Here is a 23,016-nt window from a genome sequence, read left to right as displayed (position 1 = left end):
TTATTAATAAACTATGTACCTATCTACACTTCATTTGGAGAAGAAAAAAAAAGAAAAAAAAACATTCATTTCGAATTGTTGTCATTTTCTGCTTTTTTATTACGTTCACTCATCTAACAAGGTTCCGACCTTCTGGTCCAAGGTTCAGTACGAGCGAGCGAGACACACCTCTACGTCGGCGGCCGCTCTGCATACGCGCGTCTCGCTCTGCGCGATAATAACATTATTGCCAGCAGCTAAAAAAATGTACTAGGCCAAATTGGGCATCTCTCTCGAATTTTTTTTTGTAGACAATTTTTTGAAACTAGATGCAGTGAGATAAAAAAAATATCGAATCAATGCCATTGGCGTGACGTCACTTCTCTCTCAGAACCAAACCCGGAAGATGGAAAGAGATACTCAAGGTTTTGCATTGAAGCCGTATTCGTGAATACCTCAATTAAAATAAATTCAATTCCACAACAAAGGGGTTGGTCTACTGCATACAAAACAATAAATATTCTGTGGAAAATAACCCTGAAGCGGAAGCAGCTTAACGTTTTTCTTGTCAGAACTCGCACTTTTCACTTGAAAAATCGTTTGTGACATGTAGCGTTAAATCTATTGTTTTTTTTTCATAATATTATATTATCAAAATAAATAGCTTTTTTATATAAAACAACGCTAGGGTGGTTTGGTAAAACGGTAAACCCCACGCTTCAATGCCCATAAAGAAAGCTCCGGACCTTTATCTTGATATGTATTTTATAAAATGGAGTTGTTGGATGAAGCTAGGACTCACCCCAGATTGTCGCGAGCTTGATAACAGTGAATATGCAGTAAGACCGGCAGACCTCTAAGCGTTACAGTTCTGGACACGTCAAACGATAGCAATATAACAGGGCCGCGTGATACGCTCGATTAAGACCGAGTGTGGTGCGTGGCTGGTTTTGGTTTGGAGGGATTAACTTCAATGGTGCATGCAGACACGACCACCAACTACAGTCACTGGTGATAACACGGACTCCATTTCCCATACTGCGACGGACGGATTCAAATCCCGCAGCAGACGTGCACATTACCCATACCCAGACACTCCGCATTTTGATTGTAACGATAATCACTGGAGGGATGCTCACTTACGAGTCGTTGGGGTAGGTCGGACCTACAAACTTGCGCGTGATCTAACCTGAAAACTAACCACTGCATTTACAATACGAAACGATTGCGTATAATAAAATCAGTTACTTTATGTACTTAAGTCTATTAAGATGCGTAGAAAATAGTGCCGCAGGCAAATATTTTCTGATCTTTTTTATTGCTATACTTCTCCTCCTCCGTTATCCTATCAACAACAAAAAAATATCCACATAAAAAGAAAGTAAGTATCTAAACTATTCCCGAAAAAACAAAGGATTCAATTTCATTATTGACCAATGATGTCAATCTGGGTGCCCGATGGTTTTTCAATTGTCGAAAATAAAGTAGGTACGATTTTACAAATAAAGAACAAATCTGCAAAGGCTGAGAACCTTTTCTTTACCGTATTGCTCTTCTAAGTCGTTCATACTGTGCGGTTGAACTAAACAACGCAGTACCCTAATCGCCATTGATAGAACTGTGCCGGTATTGTCATACAGATCGTTTTTTTATTCCTTATGCAACCAAAGCGCAGTACATAGTTAGTTATACCATTAATCCATTTATGCGTATTGATTGTTTATCTTTTCTCTCATTTATTATTATACATTTTACATTTATAGACTTATCAATTTATCACATAATAATTTGTTTACAAATCTTATCGTGCAACAAGTGGTACGATAAATAAATTCTCAAATGAAGGGCACCGTCCACGGGACCAACTATTTCAGGGTTGCTATACTTCTAAAAGATAAGCGTAGGTATATATTTGAATTAGTATTACAAATTTCGCTTTTGCGTTCAATGCATGCGCAATATAGAATTGTACAAAATCAAAAATAGAACTTAATAATTTAATTTTAGTATTGCTGAGAATTATCCTAGCGTCATAATACCTAAGTCCGTTTTGCGTAAATTATCTATTCTATACAGCGAATAAACTTTCGATTATTCTTTCAAGTCAACAATTAGGTTTACAACAGATGACACAAATATCAAAACAAATGTAGTTTTGGAGCTTTATTTCTAAAAAATGAATACGGGAACCCTATAATATTATTGTTTTATACGATATCACTACCTATATTATGTCAAACATATAATTGCGTGAAAATGGTTTCGATGAAATAGGTATTGGTATTATAGGCATTGGTACATAAATAACATTTATAATATGAATAATTGTATACAATTATAGTATGCATAAAATTATTCATTCATGGCATTTCAACAAAAAGGTATAGTTTCTTTCTTATGGGTATTATGTACCTATACAAAGTATTCTAAAATATTGTATTGTACATAATAAAAAAACAACACTTCAGAATGGAAACTGCTGTTTTTGTTTCCAGAGCCCTCATATCACTAGCCAAGGGTGGAGGTAGGCTGTGAAGATTCGACATAAATAGAGCATACTACACTTTGTAAGTCATACTTATTTATTTTCATTGAGTTAAGAATACAAATTGCGGATGGTTTCTAAAATTCGATTAAACCCTGCCTAAAGCAAACCATAGGTACTTATTAGATAAAAAATATTCTTATATCTATAAAATATCTAAAGTTATGTATAATTTAAGTTGAATGGTATAATCTAATAGCTATTATGGTTTGCTTTAGGCAGGTTTAAACGAATTTTAAAAACTAATCAATAGCATCTGCAATTTGTTTTCTTAGTTAAATGAAAATAAATAAGTATAACTGACAAAGTTTAGTATGCACTATTTATGTCGGATGTCTGCAGCCTACCTCCACCCATCACCACAGCGTCATATGGATATATCATATAGTAATGATAATTAATAATACTTAAAACATCTAAAACGTATAATAACTTATTCGAGTTATAATAATATTATAATTCAATTAAAAACTTTATGCTTTCATTTCACACATTAGTTATTTATGTACCCGCAACAATGATTATTTCAGTGGTGCTAATTTCGCTATTGCAATCTGCGCACGCGTTGAACGCATCACGTTTTTAGACGTCTTAGCCTGCGTTTTGTTTTGTTGCTTTTCTGTATTTGTATGTATTAATTATTCCATGAGATCGTATTTAAGTAAATATGACATGAATCTTTTTCGTAATAATCATTTCTGTGAGAGAACGGTTACACAAATTATTATTCTAGTTTTTTGTTTTGTAATTAATTGCAATTTTGACGCAATATTTTCTTGCTCTGTCAAAGAAATACAGATCTAATTCGTGATTGGCCAGTGTACGTAGCACCTCTAGGCTAGATATAAATGGCCATGATTTACCATGGCCAAAGTCATAACAAGTGATATTGCGATGATGAAGCAACATACAACATAATACATATAATATGTAATTATATTATTTACTAGAAATGTTAGATATCTGTCGTTATCACATAGTAGGTATGTGTTTGTGTAATCAGTGCATTACATAATTTAATTCTGCAATTATATTAAACACGACAAATCGTACACACGGGATTTTCTGATGATGTCAATCAAAATGGATGTCACAAAAATCGTTATTTTATGTTTATACCTATATTAATTTTAAACTAGAGTAATGACGACTTTGCTTGTGCAAAAGGGATTAACTCTCACAGCACAAAAGTTACAGGAGACATAAAAAACGTTTTTTGAATAATTATTGAATTATGACGCTGATAAATGAGTGTTTTATCATTTTTTTCAATCTGACCATAATTATCAAAGAAGTTATCGACACAATAAGAAATTATTATTCGGCACTCATTTATTCATCGTCAAATTATTCTCCCATTGTGTAAAGAGCCAACTGCGCGACGGTAATGGGGAAACTAAATCTCAGTTTAAAGCGCGGGAATTCACACCTTATCTTTCTCTCACTACTGCGGCAGGAAGCGAGCGATGCTATTCAAATCAAGTGATACGACGAGGTCACGTGGGATTCTTCGCGTAAGCTGTTTATGGAAATCAAATTAGGAATAGTTAATGCTTCCCCTTCAAAATCTCAATGAAGTCATATTAGGTATATTTCAACTGAATGTTGGTACATACACACATTATACATTTTCACTCACTTAAGACGTATCTGGTCTAACCCAGCCAGCGAAGCTATTTTATACACGAGGCGGCTATCGACGGTAGTTTATCATATTTATGTATTGAGGCGGTTAATTGTTATAATAAATTAACCGTCTGAACTGTCAAAAATTGCTATGTTTTAACAGGCCCTTTCTTGGCCGTCTTAACTTTTAGAGCGAGATAGACAGTTTTGACAGTTTAGTTTAGGTTTAGACGGTTAACTTATTGTAATAATTAGCCGATTCAATTCATAAATAATAATATGATAGTGATAATATTTATCACTTTAGCCGTCGATAGCCGCCTTGTGTATAGAATAGGCCCACTGATATTATATTTCCTAATTTTAAAATATTTTATATTATGTTAAAATGGCAATGGTAATATTATTATAGAACTGGTTATAAATGTGTCAGTATAACCGTGTGGCACAACCCGCACAGTATGTACGAATGAATTTCGCCTCGTCAACTTTTATTGCCCTTAAGTGTATCCACCTTGAATTATTATTTATTGTTATTTATATTGAAATACGGTTAGGCAGCTCTGCAGATCGCCAACATAGTATGTTGTATGACCAGTAAGCAGCCGCGAATAGGGACATCAAATCGAAAGATAAAGTAGGTATATATACTGGCAAGTAGGTATCGGTAATGATGATTGTCCGCGAGTGATATATTTCTGGAAAACAATCGCAAAATCAGTATAACTGTCGAAAGAAAGTATTGATAGTTTTTTGGCTCCCTAGCCGCGAATCTATTCGGTGTAGATTTATAGGGACAATGAAAAAATCAATTCAAATTTACTGCATCGGTGAAATACTATGTATTTCTGACACGTGTATGCCGATATGTATTAATATTTTATTGTGATAAGTTACGACAATGTTGCCATTATTGCTCTATGCCAGGGTTTGCGAACCTTTTTTACGCGTGCGCGTGCCAAAATTTCCCAAATTATTTTTCGACTGTCTTTAGGTACTAAGGGGAAAAAATTTAAAAATAGTTTTTAAGAATTCTATTAAGAAAGTTGAAAAATTACAAATAACTTCTTGAAATTCTATCTTTTGCAATGTTTCAAGCCGAATGCATATCTTTTATTCATTGATTTTTTTTCTTGTTTTCAATATTTTCAAAGAAATTGTGGGAGCATTTTAACCGCGCTTCTTTCGTAATATATTCCCCTTCATTGAATATATAGGTGTAATAATGAAATATAAATCGTTAATGTGCCAGCAAAATTTTCGGCCGTACCACCTCTGGCACCCGTGCCATAGCTTCACCAACCCTAGCATTAGAGTTAGAGTCAGACCAATGCTATTTTTAAAACTTTTTGCACCCTATTATTGTTTTCTACCTCAAATGATGTTAGATATTGCACTAAATAAATACGTTATTATATCGTGATTGTTGTTTTTCAAAAAAAAAAAAAAACTTGCAAGTGTCAATACGATACCAGTGGGTCTATTCTATACACAAGTCGGCTATCGACGGTATTTTATAATTTGTATGTATTGAGGTACTTATAAATTGTTACAATAAATTAGCCGTCTTAACTGTTAACACACAGCCAATAGAGGGACTGTTGAAACATAGCACTTTTTGACAGTTTAGACTTCAGTTAACTTACTGTAACAATCAACCTCCTCAATACATAAATATGATAAACTACCGTCGATAGCCGCCTAGTGTATAGAATAGCTTCGCAGGTATTGATACTTTTTCGTACGATATGTCAGTATCTTATATATTCGCAAATGCCTATTTTAGACAGTACTACGAACAATAGTTTGTTGTATTTTTTAAAGTAAATTCATGTAATAACATGTTGTTTTCAACGAGTGTTTGATACAAATATATAATATAATACTAACTATCAAATTATTAACTTCTAAACAGTGTATATTAGTGATCGATTTAGTATTATTTACCGGCAAACAATAAACAAAATATTAAAACAAAGTACTTTCTATTTCATTAATAATAGCTAAACTCTTGCAAATATTTTAGTGCATTGTCGTCGTCAATCAGCATTTAAATATTCCAACTACAGAAAAAAGTATAGAATGGTTCACTGACAAAAAATATTTAGGTACGTATACCAAAATATAGTAGGAATTATCATATCTACTTTAAACTTTTAAGTGTTGATAATTTATTGTATGACGACCTGTCATACAATAAATTGTTAATCCACTATAATGGAGTTCTACAACGTTAGTTCAATCATTAATCAATCAATTAATACAGTCAGTTGTATTGTAGCGTCTTTTTTCTATAGGTACATAATAACTGTATGTGTCACTGGCGAAGGGTGAAATTAGGCTGTGGAGATCAGACATAAATAGTACACGTCATTAAACTTTATCACTATCAGTCACACATATTTGTTTTCATTTTAAACATACAGATAGTATTGGTTAGTTTTTAAATTAATTAAACCTTGCGTAAATAAAGCCGTTATTAGATAAGTAATTAATAGTCAAAAAATAGTTGTAACTCTATAAAATATCTAAAATTATGCCATTAAATCATACGTAGTTTTAGATATTTTATAGATAGATGAATATTTTTTTTATCTCTTATGGCTTGTTTTAGGCAGGGTTTATTGAATTTAAAAAATAAAAACTAACCAACATCATTTGTAATAAAATAAGTACTTATTCTTAATTCAACAAAAACAAATAAGAATGACTGAAAAAGTGTGCACTATTTTTATCGGATCGCCTATGGCACCTATAATCTATTAAGGTTGGTATAAGCAGGATTTAATTGATTTTTAAAACATAGATTTAATATAATTTTAAAAACTAACCAACACTATCTGCAAATTGTTTCTGACTGGTAGGTATTACGACAATGCAATGGATACCTATTACCTAGCTCTCCGGTTAATGCGTTTCTCTGTCATATTCTTAGATTATAGAAAAATGTCATATTATTGTGTTATTCAGTTATTGTTAGCCCATGTTTTTGAGAGATGCCGCACTTTCGTCGTGCAATAAAAATAGCAATACAGTAATAAAAAATCCATTCAAGACCCCTTTCTCTTTTCATAAACAACCCCATTTGCGAAAATATTTTTAGTTGGGGATGAGTTATACAATCAAGGCAATAAAACTAAGAGGCAATGGTGCATTTTTAGGGTTCTTTGAAGCCAGTTAAATTTGATAATAATATTATTATTACTTTCCAAGCAGAGTGCAGACAGCGGTAAGGATCACAGAATGACAGAACAGAATGTGTGTTTCCTGGAAAGAATTTTAGGATAAAATACAGTATTTATATAGGTAATTAATTAATCGGCATATACTTTTGTTAAATAATATTTATTTGACGAGGTAACACAAAATTAATGGCAACTGCCTTATTTTACTTGGTGTGGTATAACGCTGTACGGATCTCGAGTGTTGAAAAATATATATGATAGAAGATAGAGGGTCTAGGACGATTTGGCACCGGACAACTGGACGCCACGGAATTCGAAAATAAATAGACGTTAGGTACTTACAGGTACTTTAAAAAAAATATTCAATATTATTATTTATACTTCAATGATTATATTATGATTTAATAGTTGGTAAGAATGTAAATATGCAGACGTAAACAATGATTTAATCGTACATATATTTAAGTTCCAACGAAAAAATAGTTTTTTATTTTATATAAAGCCTTAGGCATGGTAATTCTCAATCCGCGATAAAGAATATATTATGTTAAGAGTAAAATGAATTCAAACTACTAAGTAGTAGATAGAAACTGATTAAAATACCTCGTCTACACGTGTCTACGACAGTGCGGCGTCCAATTGTCCGGAGGCCAGTCGTCCCATTCCCAAGATAGAATATGTTTTTTTTCGTCTGCTGTCTTATAATATGAATTATTAAAGTTTGTCGCGTAAACGAAACGCGCATTCAATGTTTAAATACACACAGGTCAAAACTTGTAAGAAGTAAGTACTTATCTACTATTAAGTATGTATTATAATAACAAAATAAAGGTTTATTCAAGTCAACAATGTAGATAAATCCGTCGTTTGGCGCCGACGTAGATAGATAGATAGTCAATGCAGCGATGTCATAGTTGCCGAAATTATTTTTTTAAAATTTAATTTTTAATAAATAAACTGTAGTTATCCATTAATTATTATAAATTCTAACTAATAGTTATCAAACTCTACTTGACGTTTGACGTTTGTGACTTACGCGGAGCGGGAATAAAAATGTTATGAGAATAAATACCGCTATGTGTGTTGGCAATCTCTCAATCAAAACCTATTACGTCCATCTTGATTGAGTAAAGATTTGATATCAATAATCTAATGTAATCGAATTTCAATCCGCCCGATTTCACTTTCTCCATCAGACGTCTCTTTATTCCTCGCTAATGTTGGTTACATTGTATTTTTATCTTCCGGTAGTCAGGCCACAGTGTAAACTGAATCGAGTTAATTAAGTACGTAGGTATTAGTTAATTATTTTCTGCTTAGTGGGTAGTTAGTTAGTTTTTGCCGTTATATGAGAAATTAATAATGTCTTTATTATGACTACTGTCATTACTGAATCAATAGACAAATATTATGCTTCTATAAAAACTTTGTAAATATTTGATTTATAATATTCGATAAGTAAATAATTTATCACCTTAGGATCAGACATGGTATTTTTTTTTAAACAATCGTCAATATTTCAATGTAGTTTTTTAACTACCTACATACATACTATAATAATAGTACCTATTATGTATTTTTAAATTACATTTGGAGGTTAGCTGTCCTGTAACCTATATACAACTGTAAATAAACAATATAATCAGTTTATTTTATGATATAGATAGGTTATAGAACTTCTATGTACGGACCAGGGAACTCAGAAATAATATCTGTTCTGTGGTACGGACCCTGGTAAACCGTTGTTTTAGGTTACGTGTAAAGTGTACGTTTTACATTTCGACGTTATATCACAGTTCACCGTGAGCTGTCGTACCGTTATGAGATGATCGTGCAGCATTAAGATGTTCAAAAATGGCCAAAAATCCAGTGTTATGCAATGAGAGCATTAGTTTAATATTTGATAGGAATGTACGACTTTGATACTTAAGATAACCTTATTCCTTCTTTTGATTCCTTCTGCCTTTGTCCGCTGATTTTTATTACGTAAGTATGTGTTTTTATTCAGAGATGAATTTGATCTCAATGCTCACGTGTATTAATGATAGAACATCTCACGGTAAACTGTGATACGGCCAAAATTTTCCGAATACGAGTTAACTATCATAGCACCACAACCATAATATCAATGTTTAAATTTTAAAAAATACACTGTCATGTTTGTACATTTTCTACTTCTATAATGATAATCATTAATCAATCATCTACTGTGTTCTATTAGTATTCTATAATATAAATATTTTAAATAGATTAACAAAATATTATAATCTTTATGAGCAAATTTGTTAGGTTAGGAAGTTAGGTTAGGTTTGGTTTTTAATCGTGAAGTCATGAACTTGGCCAAAATCGGCTATGAAAATTAGCACGGTTCCCGCCTGGCTTCACATTAACCCACTTGTACCGTAAATTATTTCAAATGTATGATATTATGTAGGTAGCATTAGGGTAGATTTGTACAATCACGCTCTTGTCGTAGATTGATTTCAAGGTAGAATTGATGGCAAGTAACCATTTTTTTTTTTTTACCGAGAATTGAGAGTAAAACACTAAAAATACAAAATTCAGCATCAATTATTGAAAATAAAAGGGTAAAATAAACTGTCTAAAAAGAAGAAAGTAATGTTGTCACAATATCGCGCAGGTAGCGCGGTCCAGAAAGGGCTAGTATTTTTAGAAGGGGTATAATAAAAGCTATATTATGGCTTTAGCTACGCTGTTTTAAAGCTTTCAGCGAAAAACAATAAATCAATTAAAACACACCGACGAAAGGTTTCAATTTTCGGCCAAAGTTGCGCACGTAACAACATTATTTTATGCAATAAAGCGTCGGTTTCAGAATCTTTTTTAAATACCTACACAGGATTTTTTACTTTTCATATTATTTTATTTTACTGTGTAGAATCAAATTTAGATATAGATATAACTAAATGTACATACGTATTTACTAGGTTGAAAACATTTAAAGTGTTTTTTAATGTTTTTTTTTGTAATATCACGCAAATAATTAAGTTTTAAAAATTTCTAAATATCTTACTATTCTATATTATCTATTCCAGGATTTTTCACCATAATAGTACCTACATTGTCAATTTGAATTGCGACGTTATTAATTAATTTATTAACGTTCACAGGTTGTTACAAGAAATGAAAAAACTATACGAGGTTATTGCTCCGGTTTCCTTCAGGCGTTTGACAAACACTGGAATTTGGCAATGTCTGACGTAACAGAAGTGTGGACCAGAAGAAAGAAGAAGAAAGTCCCTGCAGGAATCGGTGAGAAATAGTAACACAGTATTAGGATACTTAAAACCCATAGCTTACGGGCCGCACAAAATTGTGTTTTTGCTAATTACTTTTCAAATGCAAATTAACACGTTAATTGTGTGCATCGGTGACAAATTTGAGTAAATCGACTTCAAATTCAAAATTAAATATTATGTATGCGATTGTAAATTCTACATAACTACCTACATAAGGTACCTATATTAAATATATGCCTACAACATATTATTATTTCGAATAGTCTTGTTACGTTAGGAATAAAAATTGTTACAACTTTTCATACAATGCAGGTACATATTTGAACAAAATATGTTTTATTGGTAAAAAATAAGTTTGTGGTGGTGTGAAAACTGCTTCTACCCATTGATATACTATATCAATGCTTCTACCTCATGTTTTAAATATGTGTCACGTACTTACTCATTTAATACTCGGCGTCTTAATTAAGGATATATTTTTCATTTGCCGACCGAATCTGAGTCTTGAGCGACTTCAGAAAACACGTCCTCCACTCCATTTTGCCTACAAAATCTACTACGATGTATAAAAATCAATTGATGAAAGTTGATCGAATGGTGATGATATTCTATTATTGAATAGATCATCATTCAAAGTATTCAAATGAAAGTCTTCATATTTCATAAATTGAGAACTGATAAATCTTAACATTGCGTCAATATTATGACTTGTGCTTTCGCATATTATTTATATTTTGCCAGTTTTTCTTTCATCCCTTATTTCTTGGTGGAGATATGTGCCATAGAAACCGGTCATGCAATAATTATAATATGAATATTATTATGAAATGTGAACTAAAAATACAAAAAATAACTAACATGTTTACTATTTCTTTCAACTTTGAAACTCCATTAAATGTTTTTAAAATATTTTATTTTGATTACAGTGGACCTCGCTGTCACAATGAACCGGCTTACGATTAAAGCGCCAGCGATGCAGGTGAGGTGCTCAGGGCGCGGCGTCGAAACCTGCGAACGTCACGTGCCACAGTTGATGATGAGGGGAGAGCATGTCGTGCTAGTACAGCAATACCACACGGAGCTGGTAATGTCGGACGACTTGAAGTACCGGCCCGAGCCTAGGACGCCGGACGCCTTGAAGCACTCGCCCGGGTTTACGATACCGGACGCCTTGAAGCAGTCGCCGGACGCCTTTACGCACCCGCCCGAGCCTAGGACGCCGGACGCCTTGAAGCACTCGCCCGGGTTTACGATACCGGACGCCTTGAAGCAGTCGCCGGACGCCTTTACGCACCCGCCCGAGCCTAGGACGCCGGACGCCTTGAAGCACTCGCCCGGGTTTACGATACCGGACGCCTTGAAGCAGTCGCCAGACGCCTTTACGCACCCGCCCGAGCCTAGGACGCCGGACGCCTTGAAGCACTCGCCCGGGTTTACGATACCGGACGCCTTGAAGCAGTCGCCGGACGCCTTTACGCACCCGCCCGAGCCTAGGACGCCGGACGCCTTGAAGCACTCGCCCGGGTTTACGATACCGGACGACTTGAAGCAGTCGCCGGACGCCTTTACGCACCCGCCCGAGCCTAGGACGCCGGACGCCTTGAAGCACTCGCCCGGGTTTACGATACCGGACGCCTTGAAGCAGTCGCCGGAGCCTACGACGTCGGACACCTTGAAACATCTGCCCGAGCCTACGATGCCTGACGCCTTGAAGGCCCCGCCCAAGGATATGGATCCAATAGAATTGGACTTAAATAAAATGTTCTGACTACTTCACTTCGAGATGTGAATTGGGCAACTGCCTATGCGAGTTTAGGGCAATACATAATTGATTAAACGGTGTTTCGCCTGTCATTATTCAAAACTCTCTCAAAATATCAGAATCATTATTTATCAATATGTTTATTTTTTTATTTGATGATTGTTTGTGCCGAGAGTTAGGGCAATGGCACACTACCCGAAAATGCTGTTGTATTTTTATCGTTAGCGTTTGATCATCACGGTTTTAGGACAGTTCGTCCCTTTTGAAAAAAAAAATAGGTAGCATAGTGTGTTCGCCGCTTTCGATTCTTGTGCATAGTTCAGATCAAGTAATCAATAATTTCCATCCGCGACAAAGTACAAAAAACGTGGAAAAAATGTTCACAAACAGTTTTTATACAATGTTTATTCGTTCACACATAGAAATGGTAGAATTTCACGTTCTGAATCGGCTTATATATTGTATTCTCTGAAAAACTATTCATTAGTACCTATATCTATGTGTAAAAACAATCCATTTGCTTATTTATTTAACTAGAGATCTTGGCCGTATATGCATTAAGCTTTCCAATTGATTATATGTAATTATAACTAGGGATTCCAATCCCGGGATCCCGAGCTATTTTCGATACCTATGAATCCCGGGATTGATAAACATAAACCCGGGATTTCGGGATTGATTTTTTATCAATTTTTATGGAAAATAAAATAAAAGCGAAAATAAAACGGAAAAAATACTTTTAATAAAAAATAACTACATTAGAAATAAACTGAGTTTGAATGAAGTTTGATTTATACCCATGTGTAGGTTGCCGATTCATTTTATTTTTTCACATGAATTATTTAAAATGAGAAAGATTGGAAAAAAACAATGCTTCGCACTTTTAACAAAGTAATTCTACCATGATATCATACGTTTTACGGCAGTTTCATATTTGGCTGACTAATTAGATTTATGATGCGGAAAGGCCATACGTACGCCATGATTATTTGCTTTACTATTTTAAATCTCGCTAATCCATTCATTATGTCTTTACTATCAGAAACAGCAATCTCATATTAAATTCACATTATTATTTATATTACAATATTATTTACTCCATTAAACTTGTGTATTTCCAATATTGAACGTATACAATATTAACAATAAATGTCTTCAATAGTATAAATTATACTAGATTTATTTTTGACCGATTTTATCAATGTTATTTGTAAATATAAAATTTTTATAATAACAATGGAAAAAAATGCAAATCCCGGGATCAGAATTTTGTCTCGGGATTGGATTCCCTAATTATAACGTACATACCCACCGTCATTGTTTTCTACAAGAATATTAAAATTTATTCTTAAGTAGTTTTTATATGAATAAGAATATTAAGTACCTTTCAATTTTTTCAAGGTATTGTCATTTTGTTTTTTTTAACTTTATTATTTCTATTTAATAAAAAAAATACAAAACAATAATTGTCGTTTTCCTCAATGATAGTTTAGTTTATGCTATCAATAAAAAAACACTACGTTGTACTCGTAGTGGATACTTATTTCACAGGACCGGTTTCGTCCGAATCAATAGAACGTTCTGAATAGTTGAGACGTCATTTTGAAGTGGAATCTACACACTACGTACTAACTACATAATATATATTTATTTTAATTTATACAATTTCTTTCCACCAAGAATAAAATTGATAGTTCATGATGATGGATATAATAGTAGTGGGTTGTATTTATATTTAAAATTAAATTTTCACCTACATTGAAGTACTTATATTATCGCCCACATAATGCAAAAGGACCATAACTGCAAAGTGCTTCTACTTAAAATACAGGTTAAACACGAAATATCTCGAATATGAAGATACTTACTTTCTTTTTGTTTTCGCGGACGTGCTTAGCGTGGGTCAAAATGGAGCTTTTATTCTATTTTCAAAGCATGATCCTGGAAATTCCTTAAACGTTGTAGATAATCTATTTATATAATTTTGAAGCCTTATATTTATTTTAAACATTTGATGACTGCATAAAGTATTTTTATTACATAACATAGTATTCTTTTAAACCTCTCGCTCCAATGTTTTAGAATATAGTCATATTTCAGTACATAAATGTGCTGTGGTGTTAAGATTTTTTACATTTATTATTTTTTAAACAGATTTATAAAACCGTGAAAAAAAAGGATAATAAGGCTTCAAAATTATATAAATAGATTATCTACAACGTTTAAGGAATGTCCAGGATCATGCTTTGAAAATAGAATAAAAGCTCCATTTTGACCTACGCTGAGCATGTCCCCCCATAAACTTCTGGTATTTTTACAGTAGAATTATATGAATCTTACAGTTATTTTTGCATTTAAAACAGAAAATCAAGATTTTAGCACTCGTGGTCCTTTTGCATTGGATGGACGTTATGTTAGTTAGGATTAACTAGCCCGGGATTGAAAATGTTGAATGGTGGGAATTTAGATACTACTAGTTTTATATGAGTTTAAAAAAAGAAAATAACCTGTCAAGTAAAGAGGTGTATTTTTAAGACAATGATTAGTTTAAGTCTCAAAAAATAACATTAATAATTTCCTAATTCGCATGGGATTATGGAATAGGAAATATATATTACAATATCTTCGAATGTTCTAAAAATAACTAAGTAAATTAATAATCACCGAAAGTAAGTAGGTATACGTTTTGTAACTGCACTTTTTACAACACTGATACATCTCTTCGCCTGATTACCTCGCATAAGATTAGATCAAAATTATATTCACTTATATTAATATAATATGTATCTACTATCTACTAATAAATAAATATATATATAATATACTCGTATGTAAAAAAAATAGAATAAATATTAGGTAAGTACATCATTTTCTTCCTAGAGCCGGAGTGCAAAGTTATAAAGCGTATATTCTATTGTTATGTTATATTATTCTTGTTTTTAGAACTATGAAATCCACATGTTTATACCAGATAGTATTTTTTTTTAAATCCACTTTGTTTTGTCAGATTGCACCTCGATACTACATACTATACCTAATATACTGTTTATGATAATCAAATAGACAAACCTTTTACGCCTTTTAACTACGCTCCTACCGTTCACGACGGAGGGCGTTATCGTAGCCACTGGTTGAGAAACTCTGTAAATGAAATAAGAAACAAGATTAATAATATACCTACTATAACGACACTTAGTAAGTCTGACTTTTTTGTACGAATGGAAATGGGTCGAAACATTGCCGACTCAAGTAGAAAGCCGATACATGCACTACGACTGGTCCTACTTTTTCCGCCCCTCCCGTTGTTGTCGATGGATGACCTGTCATTGTTCTATATAGTGCTCATACTGACACGTCTGTCGTGTTCACACAGGGAATGGTTTGATTTGGATAGATGAGTTACATGATAAATAATACACTAGCATTAACACACCTTCTACAAATGTAATGCATAGATCAATGCTACATATTTTTGGAAATCGATATTACCACCGGTTTATGTGTGAAGGACTAGTCTGATTTTGACAGCTGATAAATAACAGGAATGTATATTATTTATTAATAACACTGATAAGTTATATTTTATATGAGAAATTTTATAATTCAATTTGAAACGAGAAAGGGCGAATCAATATGTCAAGTAATCTGGGATCTCATTTTGAGAGCTGAAAAGTGGACCACTCGTTGCTTGTGCAAAAAGTTATGCTCAGGCTTTATTAATCTAAAGATGGCGGTGGACGTCGAAACCATTAATTAGGTCGCTTCACAAATAATAGCAGAGAATTATTTAAGTAATTTGTACGATTTTTTTGATGAATAAAAAAAGAGCAACATTATTAGCATGTGGCAACCGTAGTCATTATCAAATAATTTGAATAACAATTTACCACTTCGGAAAAGAGCTGATCAATAAAATGCCATTGTGTTTTACTATACCTACTGCAATTTGTGAATCGACCTTACGGTTTCCCTCAATTTACCTTCGTACAAGTGTTCACATACAATTTATATTGCAACAATGTATAACCCATTACCGTCCGGCATCCCGACTTACAGACCACACGAACGGGTCGACAAAATATGCACACTATCAAAATGGAAAACCACTTGATGTAATCCTATGCACACACTCTCACGGCATTGTGCATTCACACACGGCCGCTGCACGTGCATAAAAAGCACGCACACAATCGCGGCTCTATTTCAGGACTCCGTGACGTCACAGAGCCAGCCGTGACGTCACGGGGTCGGCGCCCGCGATTCTTTCACTCCCATCATGCCATGCAATAATAGGTATATGTATTATTTAATACTTTTGCGTGTGGTTGTGTGGTTGGCTGTGGTTGTGTGCGTGCGTGTAGTGTGGTAATCGCCGCGGAAAAGTGACCGTCGATAGAAATTTAATGGTAAAAGTAAGTGAGAGCTATCTCTGAGTGGTTCCGATAGAATCGTATGGGAGTGAATATAATGTAAAATGCTTTCTTTAAAAACGACATATCAAAGATTAGTTCAATGTAGGTACATTACACGTAGGTAGAAGTAAAAAATATGTCAATCATCCACAATGGACTAGTCGCAGATTCTCCTCTATTCGGTCGCGCGTTCGAATCCCACGTCTTGACAAATTAACAAACTGCCTTATTTTTTATATGTTTATTTTTTTATTTAATGCCGTTAACTGTCAATTCGTGGTGGAGAGATAGGATGAGCGAATGATTAACAACAATTTCTCGTAAAACATCTGTGAAGAAACTTCCTCGTAATCTATCCAGAATCCCCCAATGTATTGTAGAAATTCAAACTTTAAAAAATCTGAAATAACAGATCGAATCAAAAAACAGATAATTTTGTCGACGTGATTTCGTTGCCATTCACAAAACACGTGTAACTTAATGTAGGTACTGCCGCACATGACGACGATGCAAAAAAAAATTGTATCCATCGACGCACGTGTAGATGCTGTTTTTCATTCGTTTCGGCCAGTCGTGTGCATCACTGCCCCGGCATGGTCGAGAGAGTTGCAATATTTCCGGCGGTTTTGATTTATGCCCATGTCCCAAGTGAAATGATTTTCATGTACGACCGAGATAAATGCCTCATATCACAACTAAGTGTTACTCCTGATTAAGACCAGATGTGGTGCGGTGTGGATTTGAATTGGGGGTATGTTTGTGTTAGGTTCCTGTTTTGGGGAACCTTCCGCCCACGCGAGTGATATTTTGATCAAATTCACAGTATCTGGTTATTGTAAAATTACGATATTTGTATTCATATATTCTATCAATTCATTTAATATGAAAGGTGCTAAAACATACGTTGTAAGTTAGAGATGCCAATCCAAGTGTTCGCTCATCAGTTGTTACGTCGGCGGCATGATCAAAGGCCTTGTTATCTCACGGTTAATATTGATAGCGCGCGAAGGAATTTGGAACTGTGGCTGTCCTCTGTGATAGGCGCTGCGCTATCCATCAATCCACGAGAGACATTTTACGACAAACTATTTCACGTCTTTAAATGAACACAAACAAAAAGAAAAAAAACCGCAATCCTCTAAGAAATGAAAGATTTACGTTGCCAAGAAATTTTATGAGTATGAGGGATGTTCTATGTGTTACCAGTCTGTTACGTAGACAACATGTTAATGTTCAAATTTAACTGAATTTGAATTCGACCAGTGGACGACAACTACAAGAACTTCCACTTAGCTATGACGAGCGGTTAAATCTCGTGTCAAACTAAATTTACATCACTGTAATGGTATTAACTACTATCAATTCTTCATGAAAAGGTATTGTACTATAAAACACAATATTAATATTAATACACTTACCCCACATTATTCAAAAAAATATTTCAACCGTCATGTTCCGATAGGTAGGGCATTCATCATTTATTTTGATAACGTCATTCCAAAAAACAAATGAAGATAAATTAAATCAAAATTTACTACAAACTACACCTGGGCAAACGTTGCAAATACGATGAAAAAATTAATCTTATTATAATGGTTAATGTACTATTTTTGACATTTCTAGCCACGAATGAGATATGACTGAAAATTTAAAAATCGGCCACTATTATCCAAGATGGTGGCCGTATATACTGCTTTACCATTATATCTGAACGGTGATCTGATTTGGAAAACGCTACTGCAGCGCGTCAAACTGCCTTTACCCTTAGCGATAGGTAGGGGGGGGGGCGCCAAACACCATAGTCTGGGGGCTCGCTTCAGGATGTGGGGGCCATGCTGCATACAGAACTATAAAATTATAGCCAAGATATGATGGTAATTATTATGAGCATTATTTTTTGGTGATTGAGCACTTGCACTACGCACATGCAAAACTGCCCATTTAGGAGAATTATTTCCAGGTAAAAACCTAATATTATTTTACTTAGTTGCTGTCTATCAAAAGGATTAAATTTTATTTTATTCAAGAGACATTTTTTATATGGAAAAGTTATTTTGTAAGAGACGTTAAAATTTGTCAGCTTTCACTCTTCAATATATAAAGTAAGACGTGAACAAACAGCACGCTCCTCGAGAAGTGTGAGTGAACGCTCGACCCACAACCAAGGTTAAGGACCTCTCCATACTTTACGTTTACTGTATAGGTAGGTAGTTATTAAAGAACCCAAGTACCACACGAGGGTACCACCTACCTACCTACATAGGTAATCGAGGATACTCTCTACCAGAGCGAGAGGAAGGAACGCATACTCGCAAGGATATTGATTGCATCATAATAATATGACATGTCATTCGAAAATACAGCATTCAAGGTTTATTTTGGATTGGTATGGAATTTAGCAGAGATCTTTATTTATCTACGTATTTTTTTCGACTTATACGAGGTATAAATGAGAACTCTGACTTTCTGGTCAGTGTTGACCTGTGTGTTCCTGATAACTATCTTAGAAACAGAGAGCATCAGTTGTTTATTCTCCCAAAGTTCAGAACCAACCTGCCAATTGGGAGGGAGATAACTTCAACCAAATTGCTTCGGATGTTGATATATTCCACTTGCGTGAGGTGAGTTTAGGTGGACGCTATTTTATAAATTCTTAAAATATGGTCTCCTTAGCAAACTCGGTGTACTTCTTTGAACTTCTATATATGTATAATATTGTATTTTCACTGCTTTTGTATGTTTATATTATGTTCTCTTTTTATATTTTCATGTTTATCGTTTTTATTACATTTCTTCTTTATAATAATGTTTCATGTAATGTTGTGAACGTCTTAAACTTATAATTTGTAATGTCAACAATATGTTTAAAAAAATTTGAAATCGAATTGAAATTTACATATTAATGTAACTAGTATTCGTGTTCGTTATCGCATGGTAAGTATTGCATGATATCGTTAATCGTCGGTTCATAACTTTTTTAGTGTGATTTATAATCATAATCAAAATCATATAGAATACATTATTAACGTAAAAGGGTATTATTGTTTTCGTCGTCTATTGAAATTGCGAATAAAGCTGTATTTTATTATTACAACGTTTTTATTAGCTCGTATTCTTATTTGTCCGGTACAAATCTTGCAATCGATTTTTAACTAATTTCCCGACTAGCTAGACATTTGAAACTTTTTGCATGAAAAGTTATTTCGACACGATTATTGGTTGCTAGGGGTCTGGGGTCCTAGCAACTAAATTATTAATATATACGTGCGTTACTATGGAAATCAATATCATCATCATCGATCAGCCGCCTGGTCATTACGCGCATGTGCGTCTTCAGCGTCCAAAGTATTAAGTAGAATTGAATTCAATTTCAGTTAATTTTGTTTTGTATGAAAAGTTATTTCGACACCATTATTGGTTGAAGGGGGTCCTAGCAACTAAATTATTAATATATACGTGCGTTACTATGGAAATCAATATGACATGTCAAAATGACATTTCAGTATTATTTCTATCAAGTACAAATTTTTTGATCGTTTAAGCTAGTCAAGTCAAGTTTATATGATTCAACAGAAAATTTAAAAATGTTTATATAAAAAGTTCTTTTTATCTTGTAATTATTTGAACATCAAATGTCCGCGGTTATAAGCATCTTTCAAATCTTTTTTAACTTTCGTCAATACGTGCACTAAACCTTAATTTTAATCCTTCATCAATATAAATGATCACATAAAACAAATTAAAAATAAGTAACCACTATAAAAAGGTATTATTGTAAACTTCGTTGATTTAATAGTTAAAAATATAGAGCTGGTATTTAAAAAAAAAATACTTTTATAACCATGGACATTGATGTAATTAACCAAAATTGGCACGTATTGCAATACTGGTATTCCTAAAACCGGGACCCCTGTATTTTTTGATACCGATATATCGGTTTTAAAAGCTAAAAAACGGTCTTTCTCTACGGCGGTTTATGGGCGAAATATAATTTTGTCCGGAAAATTGACAGAAAAGCTGTACTAATACCGGTACATATTCTTAATTGATATTGTCGCCGAATCTTAGGGGTGCATTGGCACGATCGCGTTTAAAACACGCGAGTTCTTGAGCGGACACAACAGCCCTCGGTGATTGAAGTAATTAATCATGAAGAGGTGCTTCACGTGGCTGGACATATTGTGTTTAAGATACGAGGGTGGGTCAATAATTCCTTAGAAAAAAGCATTAAAACAGTTTTTATTTTTGTATTTTTTTTTTATTTCTCAACATAATCTCCTTGGAGCTCAATACACTTGGTTAGACGTTTCTCAATATTTTTTAAACCGTCAGAAAAATAAGTTTTCGGAAGGTCCTCAAAATAAGCATTTGTCCGATCGATGACTTCTTCATTTGAAAAAAAACGTTGTCCACTTAGCCATTTTTTTAAGTTTGGGAAAAGGAAAAAGTCACTGGGGGCTAAATCTGGCAAATACGGTGGGTGGTCGACCAATTCGAACTTCAATTCTTCAATTTTAGCCATTGATCGTAAACATGTGTGAACACGGGCATTGTCCTGATGAAAGAGGATTTTTTTCCTGTTTAAATGAGGCCGTTTTTCTTCAATTTCGTTTTTTAGCTGGTCCAATCAAAATGCATAATAATCCCCTGTTATTGTTTTTCCTTTTTCCAAATAGTCAACGAAAATAATTCCACGTGCATCCCAAAATACAGTAGCCATAACCTTACCAGCTGATTTTACGGTTTTCGCCTTCTTTGGACATGGTTCGCCTTTTGCAATCCACTGCTTTGACTGTTATTTCGTCTCGGGAGTATAGTGGTGTATCCATGTTTCATCTACAGTCACAAAGCGACGAAAAAATTCATCCGGATTGCGTTGCATGAGCGACAACAGGGCTTTAAAGGCCACCACCCTATTGCGTTTATTGTCGACTGTGAGCAAACGCGGCACCCATCTTGCAGAAACTTTTTTCATGCCCAATTTGTCATGTAAAATAGAAATGACGCTACCTTTTGAGATCCCTGTAACCTCAATTATCTCACTCAACTTTAATCTTTGGTCACTTAACACCATATCGTGGATTTTGTTGATCATTTCTGGTGTAGTCACCTCTACAGGACGTCCTGAGCGTGGTTCATCCTTTGTTGATGTACGACCACGTTTAAATTCATTTAACCAGTTATAAATAGTTGCAAGTGAAGGAGCAGATATGCCGTGAACTAAATCCAACTCATTTTTTATTTCCTTTGCTGTTAACCCTTTTATATTAAAATGTTTAATAACAGCTCTAAACTCAATTTTCTCCATTTTTGTAAACAAGCAATTTTTTTTTTAAATGTACGAAAATAAAAAAAACAACCCGACCAATCTGATTGAAAATTCGCAGCATACTGAATCGGTAGTGCCGCTGCATGAAAACAAACCGCTTACAGTACTAGTCGCGCCACCTGTCGGCTTTTCTAAGGACTTATTGACCCACCCTCGTAGCATTATGTACTCCGTTTGTAACATAATAATTCAAACTTCAGGTTTTATCTTGGCAACACCTGCACTTTTAATTGAGAGATTTTAAAATTATTTTAAGATGCCTGTTTGTCTAACTTTAGATTGTATTAATCACTTTAAGATGGATTGCTGGAAAGACATTATATTAATCAAAATATTATATAGTTAGTACCTACCTACCTAATTAATTCATAGTCGTATGTGGATTTAGTACTAGATATATATTTTGATTAATTTTAATTCAGAAATTTCCAGTGTGTACCAGGTTTTATCAGCAGACGGCATTCATAGCACGGTTCAATAACACTATGTTATCTTATCAGTTATCAGTTAACATGTTATCAGAGTTATCACCGTTATCACGTTCACAGATCAATTCGATCGATTATCAAAAGAATCTTTTTCTTGTTCAATTATCTTTCCCTGTTATGCCTACCATGCGCCTTTTTATACCGCACGGTGCTAGTATAAGTTTCTGAACTTCTTGTACCGAGTGCAGGGCCGCAGCAAGGGGTGCGTGTGGGAACAAGTCGATGTTTGTCGTTGGAAATAGACTAGGTACCAACACATCAAAAACTTAATCATTTAGCAACGACACATTCAACTTTAATGTTAGCTTTATAGATTGCACATTTGAACATAACTATATTGTCCCAGTACGTCTGCGTAGGCTGAGTTTGTATAGAGGCCCGTAGCTAATAATTGGAGTCATTCTTTAATACACGTCAGATGTGCACGGTG

At 34.0% G+C, this 23,016-nt stretch overlaps 1 protein-coding gene and 1 long non-coding RNA gene across 3 annotated transcripts in view; one reads left to right on the top strand and one right to left on the bottom strand.

Annotated features, from left to right (window-relative positions):
* The window catches only part of Lsm11 (U6 snRNA-associated Sm-like protein LSm11), a 58,275-nt gene extending 45,767 nt beyond the window's left edge, over positions 1-12,508 (top strand). Inside the window, exons 3-5 of one of the 2 annotated variants that reach the window (XM_085946648.1) lie at positions 10,467-10,608; positions 11,522-11,774; positions 11,811-12,508. In XM_085946648.1, the coding sequence (XP_085802774.1) occupies positions 10,467-10,608; positions 11,522-11,774; positions 11,811-12,363 (948 nt within the window). In that variant the 3' untranslated portion in view covers positions 12,364-12,508. Of the gene's footprint in view, positions 1-10,466; positions 10,609-11,521 lie in introns of both variants that reach the window. The other variant, XM_085946647.1, reaches the window with a different exon arrangement.
* The window catches only part of LOC147071815 (uncharacterized), a 208,466-nt gene that overhangs the window by 76,248 nt on the left and 109,202 nt on the right, over positions 1-23,016 (bottom strand). Inside the window, exon 2 of the long non-coding RNA XR_015070594.1 lies at positions 15,427-15,498. This is a non-coding gene — a long non-coding RNA (uncharacterized LOC147071815). The remainder of the gene's footprint in view (positions 1-15,426; positions 15,499-23,016) is intronic.

Source organism: Rhyacophila brunnea, unplaced genomic scaffold (assembly GCF_057557595.1).
Source record: "Rhyacophila brunnea isolate RB1 unplaced genomic scaffold, BYU_Rbru_1.0 scaffold_2, whole genome shotgun sequence".
NCBI lineage: Eukaryota > Metazoa > Arthropoda > Insecta > Trichoptera > Rhyacophilidae > Rhyacophila > Rhyacophila brunnea.
The sequence above is the reverse complement of the archived record's forward strand: the minus strand, read 5'-3'. Positions and strand labels throughout refer to the sequence as shown.